The sequence below is a fragment of the Quercus suber genome, unplaced genomic scaffold (assembly GCF_002906115.3).
Source record: "Quercus suber isolate HL8 unplaced genomic scaffold, Cork oak 2.0 scaffold_568, whole genome shotgun sequence".
Lineage (NCBI taxonomy): Eukaryota > Viridiplantae > Streptophyta > Magnoliopsida > Fagales > Fagaceae > Quercus > Quercus suber.
In genome coordinates, this window is record NW_027070013.1 from 78,279 (window position 1) to 102,286 (window position 24,008).

General features: G+C 35.3%; 3 protein-coding genes across 3 annotated transcripts; 2 read left to right on the plus strand and 1 right to left on the minus strand.

The window, feature by feature from the left end:
- Nucleotides 1–224: 224 nt before the first annotated feature.
- On the plus strand, nt 225–8,319 carry LOC112009024 (transmembrane 9 superfamily member 1). The gene is made up of 12 exons (XM_024041377.2): nt 225–555; nt 2,160–2,352; nt 2,489–2,593; nt 3,667–3,684; nt 3,783–3,880; nt 3,967–4,119; nt 4,312–4,446; nt 4,718–4,884; nt 5,201–5,295; nt 5,450–5,823; nt 6,436–6,709; nt 7,804–8,319. Exons 1-12 carry the CDS (start codon nt 460–462, stop codon nt 7,869–7,871), a joined length of 1,776 nt encoding a protein of 591 aa, XP_023897145.1. The 5' UTR covers nt 225–459; the 3' UTR covers nt 7,872–8,319.
- Nucleotides 8,320–8,991: 672 nt separating this feature from the next.
- LOC112009045 (ferredoxin) lies at nt 8,992–9,755 on the plus strand. The gene has a single exon (XM_024041394.2). The coding sequence runs from the start codon at nt 9,094–9,096 to the stop codon at nt 9,532–9,534; it is 441 nt and encodes a 146-aa protein (XP_023897162.1). The 5' UTR covers nt 8,992–9,093; the 3' UTR covers nt 9,535–9,755.
- A 158-nt stretch (nt 9,756–9,913) lies between these two features.
- Nucleotides 9,914–19,842, minus strand: LOC112009034 (MLO-like protein 4). The gene is made up of 15 exons (XM_024041388.2): nt 19,444–19,842; nt 18,804–18,861; nt 18,355–18,572; nt 18,160–18,276; nt 17,474–17,534; nt 15,525–15,616; nt 14,712–14,786; nt 14,031–14,116; nt 13,870–13,919; nt 13,728–13,768; nt 13,464–13,634; nt 13,332–13,367; nt 12,299–12,366; nt 11,870–11,930; nt 9,914–10,685 (listed from the first exon to the last, which is right to left on the minus strand). Exons 1-15 carry the CDS (start codon nt 19,567–19,569, stop codon nt 10,257–10,259), a joined length of 1,689 nt encoding a protein of 562 aa, XP_023897156.1. The 5' UTR covers nt 19,570–19,842; the 3' UTR covers nt 9,914–10,256.
- Nucleotides 19,843–24,008: the final 4,166 nt, after the last annotated feature.

Here is a 24,008-nt window from a genome sequence, read left to right on the forward strand (position 1 = left end):
TTCCGTCGGATAGAGCCTATTCATCCAGATATTCGTAGTTGATTTGTAAAACAATATGGGCTTGAAAGAAGGCCCAATCATACATGAATTATGACCCTGCCCAAAAGGTCTTTAACCCAAAAGAAACAAAGGCCTAAAATTACAAAACTTGGGCCTATAAGAGGCTATAAAATACCCAACAAAACATATATATAAAAACCGAAAAAAAAAAAGGGAATTTTTATAGTAAACGGCTTCAACTTTGTCATTCACACTCAAAACACAAACACACTCAAACAAACCCACTCTAAAAAGGAAGGGGGGGTGGCTTTAGCATATAGCACACAGGAAGGAAAGAAAATTTTTACAAAAAAATAAATAGAAAATCAAAGCAAACGGAAAGTCTTTGAGCTTGAGCGACCCTTTTAGGAAAGGAAGAATCTGGACCGTCCCAGATCCGTCTCTCTCCGGCCATCACCCATGTCCTCCACCGTCCGATCTCTCTCTTTCCTTTCCTTCCTCTTCCTCTTCCTTTACCTCTCCTCCGTATCACTCGCCTCCGAGTCAGATCACAAGGTAAATTCTCTCTCTCTCTCTCTCTCTCTCTCTCTCTACCTTTCCACTGCGAATCCTAGCCGAGTCAATGACTCGCTGATTCGACTCGTAGATCTTGTTCATTACGTTCGTGTTTTGTTTTTGTTGTTGTTGTTGTTGTTGTTCAATTCCCGATTCAGATCTATGGGATTTGTAACGCTTTCGTGATTTGTTTGAAGATTAGGACTCTGGTTATTGCATCTGATTAGCTCAATTTTTTGTTGCTTAAGCTTCATGCGAACCTAATTGTTTGATTTTTTCTGTTTGTTTGTTTGGTTCGTTTTTCCGAAAGATTTGGACTTTGATTTGTGAATTTTAGTGGGTTTTTATTGCTCGTTGATGAATCTAATTAGCTCATTTTTTTTTGCTTAAGTCAATGAACCTAATGGGTGCATTTTATCGCGAGAGAGATAATGTAACTGATATGCTCAATTCTGCTTATGCAGTCAAGCTCATGAACCTAATATTCATTGTTGTGAGGGGGAGATCTCGGGTGGGTTGATTGTATCGCGAGTGTTATTATTGTCAATGTGATAGAAATTTTTGGTTGCAGTATACGAATTTGGTTGTAGGGAGGTTAGTGGGATTGTAGAGTTGCTGGTGTATTTTAATGCTGGGTTTCTTTTATGGTGATATGATATGCATTTTTGTATGCTTTTTAAAGTTTCTGGAATTATGACTCGCGGCGCATGATTTTGTTATTGCTACATGTTGGATCTAGTTGAGTGGATGTTGAGGTCACTGGGTGTTTGTGTAACCTTTCAATCAGAAGGAATTTTTTTGTTGGATCTAGTTCTGATAGGATGTGTTTTGAGAGGTTTTTCATGTGGAGTTGTGGATAAAGAAATTATACTGGTTGACTTATGTAGAATGCTTTGACTTTAGCGGCCAAGAACATATTTGCGTCATTGGAGACAGTCAATCTCTTTTCGTTTGGTCGATTATATTAGATTTTGGCGAGGGGGTCTGGGTCACCCACTAGCACTCCAAGAAATGAATCTCAATTGCCTATCCGATTTGCACCTGTGATCCGTATTCCTGAAGTTTTGGGGAGATGCTTGTCAAGTATTTTTATTTAAGGGAGGAAAAAACCTAGAGAAAACTTTCTGAACTTCTTCAGTGGTTATCATATTCTCTTTCTACTTTTTGTTCCTTCATTTTCTTGTTGTACAATAAGACACAAAATGCTATTGTTGTTCAAATAAAAGTTGCATTCCTTCCTTCCTTTAAAAAGCGTCAGTGAAGTAACAGTTTCAATTTGGTATTGGGGGATGAGTTGTGGTACGTATAAGAAAAGGAACATCAATCTGATTGGGAAATTATGTAAATAACATTTTCCTTTTTTTTGAGGATCTATCCTTGTTTATTTTTCAAAAACAAATCATATAAGATGGGCTGTCCCTGTTGTTTTTTCTAGATTCTTTCTGTGTACTCATTGTTGTTGTGTAGTATAGTATGTGCTGTGGGAACTGTACTGCAGACTTTTCCTTTACTAACTCCAATGGTTTTCTATTGTTTTTTTGTATCTGCATTTTGATATGAATTTTTAAGATACTTTTGTTGATACTCCTTTGTCTCTTCTGCAGTATCAACAAGATGACCCAGTTACCCTTTGGGTAAATAAAGTTGGTCCCTATAATAATCCACAAGAAACTTACAATTATTACAGCCTTCCGTTTTGTCGTCCAGAAGGCAATGCTGGTCACAAATGGGGTGGTCTGGGTGAGGTCCTCGGTGGAAATGAACTTATAGATAGCCAGATCGATATAAAGTTTGATAGTACGTACAATTTCCGTCTTATCACTTAAATTTGACATTGAAGTGGAGTTAATTGCTTGAGCTGACCCTAATATAATTGGGATTAAGGCTTAATTGAATTGAATTTAGTCTTATGTATTGACTTTTCCTTGCACAGAAAACGTGGAAAAGGCTGTCATTTGTCATCTGGAACTTGATGAGGCAACGGTTAAACATTTCAAGGATGCAATTGAGAACAATTACTGGTTTGAATTCTTTGTGGGTATGTTCTTCATTGAATCTGTTGATGTTTTACTAATATAAGTTGATGATATTTTTGGTATAGATTATCAATTATAGAATGTGGGCTGATGCATATGGGAGTCCTGTAGAAGGTTTAGAGACATGCCTAACATGTACAGAAATAAATTATAATGTTTATTTGAAATGCATTTAGTATGTAATTCCAGAGAGAGGGAAGAAAAGCTAGATGCAAGTAGGTCTGGATTTGTTGTGGGAAAGCAAAGCTAGATATGGATATAATAATAACTTCAATCCTATTGTATTTGCATTACAAGAAAATAGTTCTTAGAAAAATGATGGGAAATCATGTTCCCTCAGTAGTCACAGAAAATGTAGTAGGTTTTCTGCTATGCTACCTCCCAAAGGCGTATGTCTTGCGTAGTAGCATCAGCATGAGCACATTCGTACAAAGTGAATTTTTTTTTTAAGAAGATAACTGTAGATTTATAAGTGGTTAGAATGGGCTTGTACATTCTTGTAAAACCTGTGATACTTAAAATGGTTTTTGCTGGTGCACGTACTTTATTGGTTCAGACTACCTAAAGAACTGATGGGAATGAGAAATTCTAAGATACTTAGGAGTTAAAACCTGTTTAGAGTTCCAAACTGAAGTTCAATACCAAAATTTCAACAATCTTCAGTATTTATGTTATAATTAATTGATTTTGAATTACAAAAAGTCATTGTTTAAAAATCATTTCTAGCATTTATGACTCATTGAAGGCACAATTATACTGTGACTGCTGATTCTGACTCTCATGACAAATAGTTTGGAAATCATTACTAGCATTTGTGACTCTCTTAGAATGCACAATTATACTAATATTCATTGTTGCATAGTGCTACAGCTACACGGGTGTAGATATGTTGATCTAATGACCATATTGCTTTATACTATTGTAATCTGGAAAATTCATGTGTGGGCTGTTGTATATGTTTTGTATGCAAATTTTGTTTTGCCTTTGCTCTATTTCATGATATATTGGAGCTCTTACGCTTGATCTCTTTTCTCTTTTCTAATGTTGGTCTTCGGAATGCTGGATACAAGTTCAGATGATCTGCCTTTATGGGGTATGCATATAACTCACTCTGGTGGTTGTATTTAGCTTGAATATAATTTGATGGCTCATGATAATTTGTTTTGTTTTGTTTATTTATTTATGTTGTAGGTTTTGTTGGTGCGTTGCATCCAGATAAGAACAGTGATAATGGCAAGCATGTGCTTTTCACGCATAAGAGTATTGTTGTCCAATTCAACAAGGATCAGGTTTTGCTTTTCAAAATTGCATATGAATTCGATGATGGGAATTTAGGATTCTTCCCAGAATAATGGTTATGTTTCTATTCTTGCAGATTATTCATGTGAATCTCACTCAAGAAGGCCCAAAGCCTTTGACAGTTGGAAAAACATTAGACATGACATATTCTGTCAAATGGATGCCAACTAATATCACTTTTGCACGTCGCTTTGATGTTTATCTGGATTATCCTTTCTTTGAGCATCAGGTAACATAATATGGCTGCTGCTTATTTTCTAACTGTACATTGCATTCCAATATTATGAGCCCCCAATTTTGTGTTTTGACCAAGTCATTTCAGATATTTGTAAGTGTTTCTTTTTTTACGGACTTCTTGATTACCCTTATTCCCATACTTGTTTCTGTTATTGAGAGTTGTGTGTGTATGGTTAATCTGCAGATCCATTGGTTCTCCATTTTTAATTCATTTATGATGGTTATCTTCCTCACTGGTTTGGTGTCAATGATATTAATGCGAACTCTTAGGAATGACTATGCAAAATATGCTCGGGAAGACGATGATCTGGAGACTCTGGTAGTGCTCAATTCACTTGCATTTCTGTTGTCATTTTTTCTTTTGTTTTCTTTGTTTTTGTATTTGGTTTAAATAACGAAAGGTAAAAAACTATTTACAAAAGTAAAAATTTTAATTTTTACCGATCAAAAAACAAAAAAGAGGGTAAAAATTGTCATTTTTCTTTTGTTAATTGTTTGTTGATTATGTTCCTTTTTTCTTTTAATTAAAGAAATCAAAATTGTTGCTAGATCTGATGTTTTTGGTTACTATTTTGCTGCTTTTTTCTTAGGAGAGAGATGTTAGTGAAGAGTCTGGTTGGAAACTTGTGCATGGTGATGTTTTTCGTCCTCCTCGCAATTTGGTTCTTCTTTCAGCTGTTGTTGGTACAGGTGCTCAGCTTGCGTTGCTTGTTCTCCTCGTCATCTTATTGGCAATTGTTGGAATGTTGTATATTGGGTATGTTGAGAAGTTAATGATGACCTTTTTTTTTTTTTTTGTTGGTTAATTACACATGCAGTTGGTGAATCTTGAACTCATGACCTTACCCTCCTCCTCGCTGTTACAAGCGGAGGAGGTGCTGTTTAATTTAGAGCTCATTGGCGTTACTAATGACTAACGGGTTATAATTTCTTTCATCTTGTGTCTTGAGACTTATATTTTGGGGTGTATAAACCTGAACAGTAGCATAGATGCATTTGCTGGTAGCATATATTTTCCTTTCATCTTCTCATTGCTGTTATAATGTTCTTTAATTTTTATTTATGTGGCTCAGGAGAGGAGCGATTATCACAACTTTCATTGTATGTTATGCTCTTACATCGTTCATTTCTGGTTATGTGAGTGGTGGGATGTACTCGCGCCATGGAGGTAGGAATTTTGGCCATTAGTAGCCTCATTTGCTTATTTCTGTTATTCTGTTGCTTTTATATTTGGGTTCTGTTTCAGCTTTGTAATGCTCTTCTTAGATGTTTCTTTTTTGTGCATTATTAATTTTTGTATAACTTCTATGTCATTCTGTCAGGGAAAAATTGGATAAAGTCCATGATCCTCACAGCATCTCTATTTCCATTTATGTGCTTTGGTATTGGGTTCATCTTGAACACAGTTGCTATCTTCTATGGTTCTCTAGCGGCCATTCCCTTTGGCACTATGGTTGTTGTCTTTGTCATATGGGCCTTCATCTCTTTCCCCCTGGCACTTCTTGGTACGGTTGTTGGGAGAAATTGGAGTGGTGCTCCAAACAATCCTTGTCGTGTGAAGACCATTCCTCGTCCAATTCCTGAGAAGAAATGGTATCTCACACCATCTGTGGTCTCAATTATGGGTGGATTGCTACCCTTTGGCAGCATATTCATTGAGATGTATTTTGTCTTTACATCCTTCTGGAATTACAAGGTGAGTTCCACAATTCTGTGGGTTGTTTTGATTGATAAGGAAGATTTGGAGTTATGTCTATTAAGTGATTATTGTGTGGCATTTGAAGGCATGAAGCTATTGTCTAGTTTGGAATTACAGGAGATGGTGAAATAACTACCACACATAGCTAGTGAAAATTTGAACACATTTCGTGATCTCTTTTTACAAAGTATGAAGACAGGTTTCCAATGGCTGATTTGCACCTCTGAAAATACCATGAACTATGGCATACATGTCTGTGCCTTAGGAAACATGTATTAGCTTTATATTGCGGTTTAGTGCTAAGTTGTAGTTACGTAGTGACATTGATATTCAGCATTATAATACAACAGATTTCCATTGACAATTACATTGTCTGGAAAGTTTACTTGTGACAGGAATTTAATTTGTTGGAAAGCTTATTATATTTTGTTGGAACAATCTCCCTCTCTTCTATTTTTTTATAACAAGGGTATTAATATTTCCTGGTGGCCTCTTTAGACAGATGGATGTTAAAATTTATTTTGAAAATAGAAATTAGTATGTCTGCACAATACAGTTTGAGGAAATGTTGAACTTGAGTAACTCATCTTAGCTCTTTATGCTTAACAGGTGTACTATGTGTACGGATTTATGCTGCTGGTTTTCGTGATTCTCATTATTGTCACTGTTTGTGTGACCATCGTGGGGACATACTTCTTGCTGAATGCTGAAAACTATCATTGGCAGTGGACTTCTTTCTTCTCTGCTGCCTCGACAGCTGTCTACGTGTACCTATATTCGATTTACTACTATTATGTGAAGACCAAGATGTCTGGCTTCTTTCAGACCAGCTTCTATTTTGGATACACTTTGATGTTTTGTCTCGGTTTAGGAATCCTCTGTGGTAAGTTATCACAATTTTATTGTAACATTAATGCTTCTGTTTGTTTGTTTTTTTTTTTTTTTTTGGCTGCTTTGACATTCTTTTCAAAATCTCTCTCAATGAGTTATTTATCTTAAAATGCTGGCGCTCTCTCTAATGCAGGCAGTGGAAAGAAAATTTTATTTTAATTTAGTTTTCTTTAAGGTCAATTGCATTTTTTTTCCATTGCATTTTATTTTAGTTCTTATTAGTTATTTATGTTATTAGTATTTTAATTTAAATTCCTAGAATCTAGGGTATTTTTGTAATTTAATAATTAGGTAGAAAATTTAGGGTTAAGTCATAGCGTAGTTTATATAAGCACACTATTGTACTCCACTGGAAAAGCTTACGTTTTACTTGAGTAAAAATTATTTGTTGGAGTTTACTTCAACATCTTGGTGCTATTTTGAGGCGACCCTAATTGTGGATTCCTAGGTTTTTCTTTCTTGCCTGGTGCCAATTCCAAGTAAAGCCCGAATGTTGATTCCTAGGTTATATATTATCTTTATGTTCAATTTTTGGGGATCCAACTCTTATTCTGACACTAAAGCCTTGTATGATTGGAATCCATAGAGAAATCTTTATTTATCATTGTAACTTCAGCCAAAGTTTAAATTGTCAAGGCAATGGAGGTGGAAATGAAAATTTCAGTAGGTCCTTTTAAATATTTATTGATAATTCAATTAAGTGGGGGTTGAGGGATTGAACCCTGGATGCTTCTGTTGGAAATACCAGGAGGTGCCACTTGAGCTACAAGACTGTTGGCACTTGGCACTAGGTCTTTTTAAATTTTTTGAGCCAGTGGTTCTATTAGGCCTTAGGCTCTCCATCCTCAATTTTCCATGGTTGACTAGTAAGTTTCAACTGTCTTTGGCATGGGTTCTATTGAAGCATGTCTTATTGATTTATGGTCATTTACCACAGTAATGTTGGTGATTTTTGCGGCTGAGATGAGGCTAAGAACGTCTGGTTGATAGGCTACTGACACATCCACATACAGCCTGGCCAAACAAATGAGAAAAGATGTTATCTTTTGGTGCTTGAACATTGATTTGATCGTTTTAATTGTGCAGGAGCTGTGGGTTACCTGGGCTCTAATTTGTTTGTGAGGAGGATCTACAGAAACATCAAGTGCGACTAGGATTCTTCTGAGAAGAAAGAGACTGCATGCCACTTCCCTGAGCACTTCAGTTAGGACACAATAAATTTTGAGAGGAAGCTTGTGGTCATGTACGAGGGACAGCATTTTCTACAGATTCAAATCACAGGGTTTGAGGATGGGGATGTATTCTTCTTCTTTCTCTAGACTAGGGGATGCCCTGAGATTTTTTGTGTTTTCCCCGGCTGTAAGTGAAAGGCCTTAATTTAGGAATCAGAAATTGTTTCTATAGTATGGAAATTTAGCAGAATATCGGACTCTTGTCATTTATTATTTTCTTCTTTGTCCCTTTACAAATAGGTTCCCTGTGTAAGGATTGATGCCTAATTTCCTCTGTTCTTTTTATTTAGTTCTGTACCTGCACATCTTTGGGACAAAGAACTTGTGAGGGAAAATACTTTTTTAGTAATGAATTTTGTGATTCTGAATATGTAAGAATTTACAGATTTTGTTTCTATACCTGCATATATGCTTTGTCTAGTCTTCTGGGGTCGCATCCATTCTGTTTCTGTTCTTCATTATTTCAATTTTGATTCAACACACATTTCTATTGATTCCAGGAAGTTAAGCAAATACTTTTAAGGTCATGTGTGCATGGCATTCAAGAAGGTTTTAAATGCCCATTTTGTAGATTCCTGTCGTTAGAACTTAGAACAAGGGTCCATTTTTTTCCAATGCTGTGAGAAAAAGACAAATTGACCAATCTTTTTTTTCTCTTCTCCTGTTTGTTCTTTGCAACGTCTATGATAAATTGGAAAATTGGTGGTAGCCTTGTCTCTTTCAAAATGTTGTGTGGCTATGTGATTTGCACGTTACCTATGCAATTTGTGGCAAATATTTTTTCAGATCTATAACCAAAAGAAAAAAAAATGAAGTAATTCTCTTTTACCCCCTTCCCCAAAATAGAAATCCTGCCGTAATATTAGAATAAGAAAAAATAAACCCCATTTTCATTCTTTAGAATAAGAAAAATTTTTATCAGAGGATTGTGTCAACCACAGTCACCAATAAAATTATGGTGATAATAAAAAGATAAAGTGAGCCACGAGAGGTTGCCAAGTGGCAGATAGGGTTTGTTGCCAACTCAGTTCATCACATAATAGCCACACTATTTCCACAAGCCCTTCCCATTATCAACACTAGTTGCCTCTCCCACTCTTTTTAGCCTTCCAAACTTTCTCCTCAGCCTTACCAAGCAAGAAAAATGGCAACCACAGCTGCTCTCTCTGGCACCATGGTTAGCACCTCCTTCATCCGCCGGCAGCCGGTGACAAGTCTACGATCACTTCCTTGTGTCGGCCGGGCTCTCTTCGGCGTAAAAGGTGGTCGTGGAGGACGTATAACAGCAATGGCTGTTCACAAGGTCAAGCTCATTACACCTGATGGGCCACAAGAATTTGAATGCCCAGATGATGTTTACATTCTGGACCAGGCTGAGGAGCTTGGTATTGACATCCCATACTCATGCAGGGCTGGTTCTTGCTCTTCATGTGCAGGGAAAGTTCAGGGAGGGAAAGTTGATCAGTCTGATGGTAGCTTCCTTGATGATGAGCAGATTGAACAAGGATGGGTTCTCACTTGTGTTGCTTATCCACAGTCTGATGTTGTCATTGAGACCCACAAGGAGGAGGAGCTCACTGGCTAAAAATGTGAATACACATTCACTATGGCTGCTCTCTCTCCCTCTGTCACTTCATTATGTTTTGTTGGTTGGTTGGTTTGGTGGCTTGGTGAAAGTCCAGGGAAATGGTTGTTGTGTTTAAATGAGTAGCTCCTTTTTATGTTTTTTGTTTCTTTCATTTGTAGTCACAAATGAACTGCTGTAGCTTAATAATAACAATAATCTTCTATGGGTTTTGCTGACAAGATTGCTCGTGTGTGGGCTTATGTATGTCTTCTTAAGCATCATTCATGTTTGTGGACATGCTGGAAATGGAAACATTTTTGTAGCTCTAATCATTATAATATTTTCTATTCAAAAATAAAAAGCACAAAAAAAAAAAAAAAAAAAAAAAAAAAAAAAAAAAAAAAAGATTATTGTGGATATGGAGCTTTTGCACTGGCACAATGAGGAATTGCAGTTTGTTTGAATTAATATTCCAAATCGACAATGTAAGCTACAAATCTACAAAACTGAATTTGCAATGAAAATAGAGAAAAAATGGCTCATTTTGCAATTGTATATATGCATCAGATGAATGGATGTCTGTCTTCCGTGTTAGCATTTTAGTATATTCCGGTTATCCTTCCCTCTATTCTCCTCTCCCTCCGTTCCAAACATAGCCTTACTCTGGTCAACACAAATCAGATTAACTTCCATTTTTCTGGCTCAGAATGATAGCTTGAGCTCTAGGTGGATAAACACCTTCATGTCTTCTGAAACAACTCAAAAAGAGTATCCACCTTACTTTCCTCTCCACTGTTTGCATTGTCTTCTTCATCATAGGTGGGAGGGTGCGATTCACTTAACCTTATAGAGTCAGATAAAAACTCTTCCACCCGTAATGAGATTTCTCCAGGTATGTCAGAAGTCTCAAGCACGGGTTTGACAAGTTCATCTGATGCCACAGTTACATGATTGAGTGAGCCAATGGAAGAGCTTCGAGATAAAGTACCAGATGCAACTGTTATTTCATCTCTCTCATCAATTGTTGTATCAAGTGAACATACTGATCTTGTGGTATGTGAGTGCAAAGAATCGCGTAATTTAGACCTTTCCTTCACTCTTTTACACCAACTATGGAGTGACTCTCTGACACTCTCGGAAACCACGGCTTTCTTAAACCGAGATCCCATCTGAAGTCATTAAGGATCATAGCATTATACGTATATCATTTGATACAAAAACATGCTATCTACTATATGTATTTCATTTAGTCTATGAGCTAAATTACTATAATATATCTCTATTTAAAAGAGAAGAAATCTTTGGTAGTTCTTTCAAGTCAGGGGAACCAATACAACTCCTGCACAAGGCATTTTATTAAATTCATGCAGAATAAGGCTATTATAGAATTCATGCAGAATAAGGCTATACTTGCAGATAACATACTCCTTAATATCAAGTGTGTGAAGGTGCACATAATGATATAAGAGATGATGGTGCAGGTGAGAGAACTGGTGAAAAAATGACTTGAATGAATCATTGTTGGCCAAGGGTTCGCAATTTAATTGTTGACACCAACCATCCAATCAAATGCATTATACACGGTGATTGAATATAAATCATGTTCAAAGGAAGCTAGTACAAATTTTAAATTAAAGAATAATGCAATTACTTCTTTTATTTGCGAAAATATCATGAAAGAGAGACGTATACACCACAAATATACCAGTGTGATAGAAAGGGTTGAGGACAATCTGGCATACCAGAAAGATTGGAAAAACAAACTGTTGAGTTTTAATGATGATAATAGCATGTGGAATGAATTCTATATAATATATTTATATGGCCTGCAATCCAAACCCTAACAAGAAAGAAAATTCTAAAAAACTTAAAAATGATCCAAAATTACACAGGACCCCTTCAACCAACATAATGGTCTAATAAAGGAAAAATCCCAAAGGACTAAATTGAAAAGAACACACACACACACACACACACAAAAAAAAAAAAATATATATATATATATATATAACTAGACTTTTTGTAAGTAGAAACTGATGAAAACAATGGATTTTGAGGCCCAAATGTCAGAGTAGTTGTCGAGTGCTTCATTTTGACAGGCTGTAGGTTTTGTAACTCTAATGGGATTAAAAGTTATTACTGCTCGGAATTCTGCTGTCAGACTTGGAAATTTAGGAATTCTTCTTACAACTGCCTTTTTTTTTTGGATAGGTTCTTACAACTGCCTTGATTGAGATATATGGTTATTTCATCTATGTAGCAAAGACTATATGCCTAACTACCAACTTGAAATACATGATGATGCCAGCATATTTAAGAATTAAAATTTGATCAGTTAAAAGAGAACGCAAACCTGGGTAACAATTACATTGAGAGGCACTGTACTGTAGCTACACCAGAACTGGACAAGAAGACTGCAGTTACCAAAAAGGAAAATCATAAGATGCATATGGCCACATAACAAATTCATAAGAAATCAATGTGAAGTTTTGATCATAAGTTAATCAAACTAATAACTTGAGTACAGCCTCCACACCCCCTCTTCCCCCCTTCCCCCCTTTCCGTCTCTAAGCCTATAGATTGCATTCAAATCCATTCCTATGCCATATTCAAGTCTTTGAACCTGGTATTAGGTTTTTATGGGTGAGTGTTACAAAAAAATTATATGCATTGGAGCATGATACAGGCAGCTAGTCACCAAATTAACATGCATTACAAGATCAGTGTCATGACAAGGAATTTACACATCTTCAATAGAACTGCATATTAAGAAAGTAAATACCCAGAAGCCAGCCGAATGACTATCATCCAACGGTTTTTCATGAAGCATGATCTCTGTTTGAAGCCCAACTAAACAAAAGACAAAAAAAGAAAAAGAAAAGGAAAGACCATTATAACTTCATTTTATATGATTGAAAAGAAGCACAAAGAAGTAGTAATCGGATAATTATCTAATGCACTAACCATTACTGCAATTAACAAGGAAACAGATTTGTTAGTTTTAAATTCTTCAGAGTTTCAAAAGGACTACTCAAAGAAGTTGTTTGAATCTTTGTTATATTATGAACCTGCATCCCATAGATTTAAATTAATCATGACATGTAATTCTGAATAGCAAATATGCAGCCTCTATCCTTGTTTGTTTCATTCCTATGATACTTTAGAAACAGGACAATGATGCTATTAAATGCTACCTTTCCTGCAATCAAGATCATGTGGGCATTATATAGTAAACCAGAAGCAACAGTAGCAAGGGTTGCAAACTCAAACATTTCTACAGATCTTATTTTGTTGATTAGATTTAAAGGATAATAATACATGTAATACATATGTATTCTCTTTAACTTTTCCTTGAGAACAAGAAGATATCTGTCGATTACAGGGCTTGAATTTGAGTTGCGTCAGTCGCATCTATTAGTGCAATTTTTTCCTCAACACTGCTCATGGACATAGGCCTAGAGGCCAAATCACATAAAATCATTGGGTCCTTGTGAGATTGTTTGTTCTATTTTTCTATTTCTATTTCACATCCACCATATAATAATTAACTACATTCACAGCATACTGGTTTTAGAGCTTCAGCTATCTCAACGATATCTTTTCTGGTACTCCATTTTTTCACTAATCTAGTATGTTCCACAATGAAAAACTTTCTTTAGAATTGCGTTCTATTAATTTATACCTTCTTTCAAGCATGTACACAGGGTCTTTTTGTGTTCCGTGTGTGTGTGTGTGTGTGTATATATATATATATATAGAGAGAGAGAGAGAGAGAGAGAGAGAGAGAGAGAGAGAGAGAGAGAGTCTAATCTTACCAAGGACCAGATAAATGTTGCCATCTCAAAGGCATTCTTCATGCACAAGAAAGAAGCTAAGCATTAAATCAAATGAAGAAAATACAATATAAATCATAAATCAGGCACAAGATATGAATTACACATCACCACCTGAAATATGATGAATTGTATCAACCATAATAATATCTCTGGTTTCCCAAACCAAAATAGATCGTCACGTGGCTTTACTTGACCCCCAAAAGATGGACCTGTTTGTTCCCCAATTTCAAGTGCTAAGGAGGAGACAACATGTTGAAGTTTTGTTCCAACCAGCATGACAAGCTTTTTTGAAATGCGAAACAATTGAGCAAGAGATGTTAATTTGAGAAGAATGTAGATTCCTTATACTGACATGATAAGTGAATGTATACTTACAATGGCAGGGATGAAAGAAAGCCAGAAATATATATTCAGACCTGCAGCAATAATGTAACTACTAAATATTTCATGAAGTGAAGCCAAAAAAAAAAAAAAAGCAAGTTCTCTGCATCTGCATTCTGAAGATATGACAGGTTACCATGAATATTTATGAAGATGCATACTATGGCATATACCCAAAGCGGCCAGCTGCAAAGTTAAAAGGTAATTCAGTTCTAAGTTTAACATTAAGATATGATTTAACTATCAATTTAATTGGAGTTGCATGAAAAAAATTATTTATTTTATAAAACTGCATACCTAATCCCCAGAATGCCTTGAAATTCATCTTCCATGCTCCGAACCATATATTTATGGAAATCATAAGAATGTGGAAGTTTGTGCTTCTGGATAGTAAATAAGCACGCAACAAAAATCAGTACAAATATAGTATGGTATTTACAGTTCAGGGTAAATGATATTCAATGATGAGAAGAGAACACTGTCATGCAATGATATTACAGTTCTGATCATGACTATGTGACCTAAAAATGTCAAATAATTGTGCAACTTCTAACATCTATGTTCACCCAGAAGGTAAAGGTTTAAAATGCTATATGAAAGAAAATTAGCAAAATGAAGGAAAAAAAAAACAGTTGTTATATTAATATGAGTATGAAACTACTTAATTATTAATAAATATTAAAATGGAAACACTAAAACAATCTAAACTGACATCTGGTGTGCTTTTCATCTTTTTGGTACATCTATTATACTTTCTTTTTTGATGAATGAATTATATATTTTGCTAATCCAAAAATAGTCATGCAGACATATTATACTAGATCATAGAGCAGCATCGCTAATCTTGGCATTCGTTTGCCTTGGCCAATATTGAGTAACATGTCTCTAGCATGATTGTCGGTAAAAAGAAATCACAATCAAATTGTGATTCATTTTAAATTTCCAAAAAACGGTATGAATAAGAAGTTAAGTACCCACAGTGACAAAACCCAAACGCAGTGCCAAGTAATCTGGTTTCTTTATTGAACTCCTGAATTGATGTAGAAAGCAGAGCTGCACCAGTAGCCCACAAATCAACTTTACCTTACAGAAATTTAGAAAGCTAAAGTGACAGATTGGGAAAACAAGATGCTACATTACTTTGTTCAAAAGAAAGGAATGAAAAGAAACTGAAAGATAGACACTAAGTTGGCAGAGTATTATTTATATAAAAGCATATTGAAGTGACTGTCACAAATTTTTGTGATGATTACCATTGGAAAAGCTTAATGGATGGAGATGCATTTGTAAAAGAACATGGCACAGCGAGTTCCATTTAACCTAAGTTGCATCAACCTTGTACAGTAATTTTATTAAGAATGTGGTGTCCACAGCTGTGATGTAGATCATCACAAATATGCATGATTCTAATTGAAATTATCTCTTGAGTAATCAACATATAAGAGAAGATGATCCGAGAATGGGAACATAAGCTGTAAAATTTTAATTGAAAATCAAACTTTCTTCTTATAATTTACTTGAAAATCAAACTCTCTCAGAAGAAATATAATCTAGAAGCATTTAAGTATATTCCACTACATGAGACATAACGATCTTATATTCCAAAGTGCGGGAATGCAATATGCATTATATTAAGCTAATTTACCCTCCTTTTTTCTGCTTATTTTATTTTTCATTTTAAAAATTTTTGGCAGCCAATGTAGAGTTCAAGCTCATTTACCTAAACAATTTCAAACAAGTACATCCATTTTAATCTTAATTTACATATTCATAATAAGGATGAAAAATCACCATCCAAATGAGAACCCGACTCCTGCTCCAAGGATGAGAAGTGTGATGGAAAATAAAGGTGGACTGTCGCCTCATCACCTTGGATTTCTTTGCTATAAAACGGATCCAAGATTAGAGAGCTAATATTGTTGAAAACTAGGATATAGAAAGATAATCAAAATAAAAACACAAACTTGCATCTCTATCAAATTTTGGGAAGATAAAGCTAGACACCACATTACAAATACCTATCAATTGAAAGAAGCAGAAATACTTAAAAGGGTCGTGCTGCACACCTCTGACCACCTTTTGCACATGAATTAATGTCTCATACCTAGAGGCAGCAGATGCCTCTGAAGGTTACACATCTCATACTTGCAGCAATTCTAAAGTTAAACTAACTAGTTTAGCCAGTCTACATTTTGGGAAACTAAATTTAGTGTGTAGTGGCCAGAAAAAAAGCATCAGCACAACCTTTGTTAAAAAATAATTTTTATTCATTCTTTTTCTACTTGTGGTCTACTTTATCTTACAGTGTGATCTCTGAGATAAAGGAACAGTTTGCGCCTTGCTAAAATCTTTCTTTATGTAATTCATTTTTCTTGTTTAATCAGAATCCTTACATCAAGTTCTAAACAACAGATAGCCAAAATTCTAAAACCACACGGTCTTAGTTTTTTCCATGCTTTGCCTATGGGGTCTTCAAATTCCTTCTCACTAATTAGCCTTTCTCTGATTTCATTTTAGTCTCAAATCTGAAACAAATTTGTGATAAGTATGTTTGGACTTTGGATAGAGGGAGAAGAGGGGAGAGGAAAGGACAGTAGAAACTCTTCTCTCCTCTCCCCTCATCTCCCTCAGTTCCAAACATTAGGTTTTAACCATAAGCAGTTAATTAGGATCACTATTTCTTCTTCATGTCTAACACCTTGCAGTAATGCTAAACACCAAAGTTATTTGTCCATAGTCATATTGGATTTCATTTTCTTTTTTTTGGAGGCTATCATGTTAAGAGACAAATATGCGAAACTTAAAATCTCCAAGATCTTAAATATTAATGGAAAGTAAGAATGTGTTGTACAAAATCCTTTCTCCAATGCTAGTTTGTTGTGGTAGTGAGAGCTATGTTAGAGTTAGGAATCAGCGGAAACATACCATAGAAACAATGAAATAGATATCCATACAAGACAACAAGATTTAATGTGTTTAAATTTACATAAGACATGATTATGTGGTTCAATTAACTTCATATCTACATCTACAGGCAATGACAACCCTCATTAATTTAAACCGGTCCAAAGCCTATTACAACCAACTCACATAACCTATGCATATGTCTCACTGGGTCCTCTTTCAGCCTCAAAGTAACTACCACACTATTATTCTCTGTATGGGAGGACCATCTCAGCCAAGGCCCTCCACTTGGGCTGAACCTCCACTGGACCAAGGCCCTAATTGGGTGAAAGTCCCATGCGGGTAGAAAGTAGAAACCCCATTTGGGATAAGTCACTAAGTCCCTAACACTAGTATTTATATATAAGGCTCCAACTGTAAATTCATTAATCTCTTCTTAGTGATGCAGGATTACTGCTCTTAGGAACAAAATGAATGGTTTTTTGTTTTTGTTTTGATAATTCAACAATTGTAATGGGGAAGGAGGATTTGAATCCTGGACGTTTCTATTAGAAACACTAGGAGGTGTCTGTTGAATTATAAGCTCTTGGCATGACAAAATGCAACTTTGATTAGCTTAAGTGGAAAATCATCTAATCTCAGCAAACTTTGGACAAGTAGGACAAGTTGGGCAGAATGTTTCTGGGGCTCATAGGCAGGTAAACATCTCACAGCTTTTTATTAGTAAGCAAACAGAGGAATAATGATAATATTTAAGGAATTCAAAAGTCACACAACAAAAGTGTAGAACAAAGACTAGTCAACTAATCATTCCAATGTTCAATTTTGTTGTGTACCTCTCAAATTCTCTTCAGCCAGTAAGCTAGCCTGAATTTCCCATTTCCTCCAACTGTAAATCTACAAAGCCAAGCAATTAAGAAGTGAATAAACCTCCCAGGTAATTTAGGGGCAAAGGACATCACATTAATAAAATCATATAATTATATTCGAAGAGGCATTTGAATCAGTATATATGCACCTAACATAGAGGCAACACGAAGAAAAATATATGAGTGTCAAACCCCAAGGGTTGGGATTAAGCTCCATAAAGCTACTGAGTCTATCTTATCACACTGATTGGACCATATCATGTTTCAGAGAAAACATTGAGTTTCAATCTCATATTTTGGTAATGACCCATCCTTGTATTTTTTGTATAATCATTAAATGACTTCATATTTGATGATTTTGAAAAACCCCATTTCAAAGGATGAATTCATGCCTTCAAATATTACAGAAAAACAATAGATCAAACTGTTTTCATGCAATATCCAAGCACCCCTTCAAAGGAGAAAGAACCACACATAAGCTCCAAAATGTGAATGAATTCATCTTTGATAAGCTTGAATGACCCCCCAATGTTATAGAAACACAAGACAGATTGATTTGTTTTCATGTAATATCCAAGCACCCCCTTAAAAGAGCAAGAAGCTCCCAATGTGAACATGCTCAGATGGGGTCCTATAAATAAAGAATGCTGTACCTTGCTCATAGCTAGACCAACTGCCACACAACTATACAGAACATGAGTGATCCCAAGAACAAATAAGAATCTGTGAAGCTGCTCTAGACCCTCATATGACACAAATGGTTCACGACCCTGCAATCAATTATTGGCATCAGTAAGGTCAATTCACCCACAAATCCTAACTTTTGCAAATATTGAGAGTTAATTTACCTCCCCACATTGATTTGTTGAAAGACCTCTTGGAGGAATATCAGTAACATTGGTAGAAGAGAAAGAACTTTTAATCATAATGTTCTCCTTCATTCTGTAATCTTCCTCGGAACAAAGATAGAACCTACTGCTGAAAAGAGATGAATTTACGCAAATCTCAGAGATCCACCTTGCAGATTGTGCCAACAACAAAGATAGAAGCCCAAGCAGCATCATCTCTAACAAGAAGGAAAACAATGTCAACTACAATCAAACCAAATTCCCACATAAAGAATGCTTTGATAGTCTCAACTCTCAGAGATTGAGTCTCACTCAAACAAAAACAAACTACATCAGAGGCAGACACAACCAACAACAAATGCAAAAATCAAAGCTTGAAACCCAGAACCCATATCAGGTATCTTGCCACAATTAACATAAGTGAGAGCTGGTATTGACAAATTACTCACCTTCCTTAATCTTCTCCAAAGAAGCAAAAAGAGCCTTCCTCCTAGTCTTCTTCAACCACTGTACACAGCAAACATGGGATTTAGATTTCTTTTTCAACTTGAAAAGAGATCATTTCTCTAGCTAATTTATGTTTACCCCAATGAGCCAAATAATCTATTTTATATCCCAAACATCAGGGCAAAAGTTCAGCATTATGGTTTATTCTCCCAAACTTAAAAAGAATAAGCCAACTAGTTTTATTTCTCCTATAATATGTGAGATTTTTATCAATTTCTCATTTTCTCATAATTTTGCACTGACCAAGCACAGCATTATCACAAGATTGTTACTCTGCTAACACTTGCAGTGTCACTTAAGTCAAGCTAAATAGTTATGCTGGTTCCAAAGGAATAAAAAAACTTAATCTTCAATTCACACACTACCTTAACCTTTTATCTTCACACAATTTATCAGCAATCAAACACAGCATAATCACAAAAAACTGATACTTCTCTAACATCTCCAAACACAATTAACTAAGCACTAAAGTGGGTCCCACATGAAAAATCCAAAGATTCAAAACCTCCCATTTTCCCACATTTTTTTTGAGCAACCAAACAGAGCAACAGAACATTATCAAGAACCTTTTTCCTGCTTTACCTTTCCAAATCTGTAGATTGATCTCTCCACTAACAAGCACACAAAGACCATAACTGTCACCACTGTAGCAACCAAAAATGTTGGAGTCTCTGCCAGAGACCTCCCTTGTTTAAACACTTCCGTCATTTTCCACGCTAAGAATAACAACAACAAAGCCCATGAACTCTCAATGCAACTCTATAAAAGCACTTTATAGAGAAAAATGGAATATTTTTCCAAAAATATGGAGACCCAAGTGAGAAAATTTAGTGAAAGTGAAAGTGAAAGTGAAAGTGAAATATCCAGGTAATGGGGAAGTTTGAATTTGCAAAAGTGAGAGATCCTTCTATAGTCTTTTTTATCATCATTAGGTGAAGGTGTATGTGGTTATGCACTGGAACATGTGCTTATTTATAGTTTATTGTTATTTGTTTGGGATTTTCTAAGCAAACCCACTTTCCATTGCATTGAAATTGCTGTTCTCTCTGAGTCTCTTTCCAAATCCATTCCAAGTTTCCAACCAAACCCACATGGGAGAAGTATCCTTGTAACAAATAAAACTAGGCTTCACATGCAAACGACTAGACAGTCCCACTACGTTGGAGAGTGACGTGGCTGATTTCTACTGGTATCTAGTTCATGCCAAAACAGCAAAGTCATTACTTTTGCCTCAACTTATGCAAATTATGAATAATGAAGAAAAAATAATAATTTCATACTTCCACCGATCACAACTCGAGTGGTGAGCTGTAGCAAAAGTTATATAAATAATTATGATATGTGTGAAGTTGCTGAAAGCTGGACAAATTTTACGTATAAAATGTTAAATGGAGCATATATTACCATGTTGGACTTTATAGGCGACGACAAGTTCGCTGTTGTGTCCAAAAGCGATTTCCAAAGGTCCTGGCAGAAGTTGATTCGTTTTTTCCAAGTCAAAGATTGAGTCATTCACTGTACTGATTCGATCGGACAACTCACTTGAGCGTTACATTTGATTTGATCCCATTTGTTGTTGAGACCTAGAGAGGTAAACTTGATTTAGATGAAAATTTCTTAGGTATTTTTGGAGTACGAAAAAATTGCACTCTGTACTCTTATATTCATTGTGAGCTTACATGAATTTAATAAGTGGGCCTTATTATGAATGTGAGAAGAAAGAACATAATTTTCTATGCTTCAAGAGTATCTAAGAATTACTTGAAAAAGATTATGAAATGAAATAAATGAACAACAAAAAAGGAGTTTTGTATGGAGTAATAAACTTTTTAAGTTACATAATTTAATAGGAAGTATTTTCAAGTTTCAACGAAGATGTCAAGAGTTCATATCCCCTTTCCTATTGTAACTATTGAATTATCAACAAAAAAAAGTCTAGATTGTATGTCAAAAGTCTTGTTCCTCAAGTGAAATCTTCACATATTTCAAATTAAGACATTCATGGGTTCAGACTCTCCTACTCTTAACAGTCAATGTATCAAAAAAAAAAAAAAGGAATTCAAGTTGTATAGTGTAGTATACATTCACATGCTTTCCTCCTTTCTAAATCAAGATGAAAGTTGGAAACATGATTTTTTGTTTGGGGGGAAGGGGTGAGAATAAATTATCCTATTGATTTGCAATTTATGTATATATGTCTTAGTACATTAGTTTAATCAATGTAATTCTTATAAGAACTCAAAATACTAACAAAACTAAACTACATTTAAAAAGAAGAAGTAAACTACCAACTGAGCATCTTTAAGGTCACTTTCTCCCTAAGTTTCTTTTATACCTTTGAATAGTCATAAGTCCTTTTATAGCTTTGAACAACCATAAGTCCACAAATGTTCAAGAAGTTAAATATAAGAACATAGGAAATCTAGAGTTTTAGACTACATCTACAAGAAAACATAATATTAACATAAATAAAATATAACAAAATCAATATAAGCCAATATGAAGTTCTAGATTAAAAAAAAAAGGTGAATAAAGCCTATTAATTAGTTTGATAAATTAAAGGAAAAAAAAAATCATAAACCATAAGATAAATAGAAATGAAAAAGGGAGAAGAAGAATTTAGTAGTTATCAAGATTTTAAAGCCATTTTTACTATAAGCTTCGAATAAGCTCAAGACTCTTTGTTAAGGAAGATGGAGGACCTTAATGCTAACCATATGGAAGCTTAAAAAGATGGGGATGGAGGGAGCGAGTTTCAATAGCTTGGAAATTGTATTCGTGAAACAATGGTCTGATGTATTTTGGGGGGGGGGGGGGGGGGGGGTGGGGTGTTTCAATTGTAAAAGCTAAAGGTAAAAACAAAGCTAATAGTTAAAGAGTGAAAATACTAAAACATGAAGCTTCAAGGTCCTAAATTAAACTTCAAGGGGACACTAACGTGGACAAGTTGTTTGGGGGGTGGGTGGTTGGAACTTTTTTCTTAGGGGGCCAGCTTTGACAAAAATGAATTGGGTCTCTATTTTCCCCTACTTTAAACAATTATATTATTTTTTTTGTTTTGGGGGGAGAGGGGTTGCGATGGCCCCCGCTCACAAACATAGCTCCGTCCCTTGGTTATGTCGAGTCATAAGATGCAACATCTTTGACTCTAAATAAAAAACAATTGAAAAAGGCTCGAAAGAGAAAGATGAACAAACTTTTATGAATCTATTAGGTTTTGAATAAAACTATTTTCGAAAAAGTTGTAAATGCAACTTCATTCAAGCAAGCAGTGGGAGATTCTCAAAAAACTCTCTAAAGTGAAACGGAGGATGTGGATGTAAAACAAAAAGTTCGCTTTCAAGCATTGAAAGTCAAGTTTAAAACTGTACACATGAAAGAATTCGAGTCAGTTTTAAATTATTTTTAAGAGTATTGGACATTGTAAATCAATTAAAAAATATTTTTAAGAGTATTGGACATTGTAAATCAGTTAAAAGATATGGTGATATTTTGAATGATGGGTGGTAGAAAAGAAAATCCTTCAGACATTAGCTTCAAAATTTGATCATTGTGGCATTTGAAGAGTCAAAAGATTTAGAGTCAAAAATCATTGATTAGATCATGGGATCTTTATAAGTCAGTAAAAAATGATTCAATAAGAAAAAGCAAAGGTTTTGGAACAAGTTCTATAATATAATCTTACATTGAATGAAAAACGCCACTATGTAGCCAAAGAAATAGAGGATCTAGAGAAAGGAATAGTCTTAGCTCTATTAATGATGAAGAGAGATATAAAAATTCACAAACCACAAGACACCAAGGAAAAGGTCTAGGCCATACAAAGTAGTGTAAGAAGCCACGACCTTGGGACTGATCATACGTAAAAGGGTAGATCGAGCAAAATTGTTTCTCAAAATGATGGCTTGATTGATGATATTATTTCCCAAAAATTGAAGGTTTTAGATTGTAGTTGCCATCTATTTTTATTAAGGGGGAAAAAAAACTTAGAAATAAACAAAATACATCACTTTATTTCATGGAGAAGTTAAATTTACATCATGGTACACATAAAAAGGAAAAACTACAAAATTTTGTTTTCTCGTACATATTATGTAAATTATATGTGTGGGATTAGGATTTGTGGCCCAAGCCCAAAATAATAAATTTGTAGAGTGTGGGTGATAGAGCTAGGTTGATTATGGAATTTACAACGGTTGATTACAACCTTCAAGTATAACCCAACATAATGATGTACGTAAAGGCGAAATGAATTGAAGTCCGAAGAGACTTATGATAAACTTGAATAGAGATTACAGTTCTTAGAGCTACAGTAAAGCCTTTTTCTTTTCCTCTATCGTCCTTCTCTCTTTTTTATCAGGAGCCCTTCTTCTTTATATAGCATCATTCCCTGTCATCCCCATCGTCCACTTGTTCTTCATCTGTGTACCTACTTGAGTATATGTCACGTCATGTATATTCTTTAGCTTTTTGTGAGTGGGTAGCTGAGGTTACACTGTTCAGGGTCTTCTCCACATAAATGCGGTCAGAAAAGTTGCTGCAGTGCATTTGATACGGTGGTAGCAGCTTTTCCTTTAAATATTTCTTCGCTTTTATCGTCTCCAAACATACCTAGAGCTTATCTTTATCAATGGGGTTGCTAGGAAGATCATTTGGATCTTCCACACGTTTGATTGATCGAAACTATTCGTATCCGAGGAGTAAGACCTCTTCGGACCACTGGTGACCTCTTCGGATTGTACTCCTCCTTCATTTCCAGGTACCTTTCTTCCAGATGGACTCCATCTCAACCGATTCCTTCTCTTCGGACACACAATAATCTTCAAATCACCCCCCCCACCCCCACCACCTCAACAATATGGTTTTGGTTGCATTCTAAAAAAACAAGTAAAATTATGTGGACAAATACTAGTCTAGAACTTTTTTATTTTTGAGAAGAATTCTAGAACCAATAATCTATGTTTGGCGGCTAGGCTATGGAAATGCGAAGGGATCAGGCACCCATTCTAGCCTACCTAAGCTAGTCTTCTAGAAATTAATGACCACGAATTCATATTATCCAATCATACAAATATAATACAACCATCTAAACATGCCATAAAGAAGGAAAGTGAGCATGGAAAAATCAAAGCAACAATTTAAGGTTG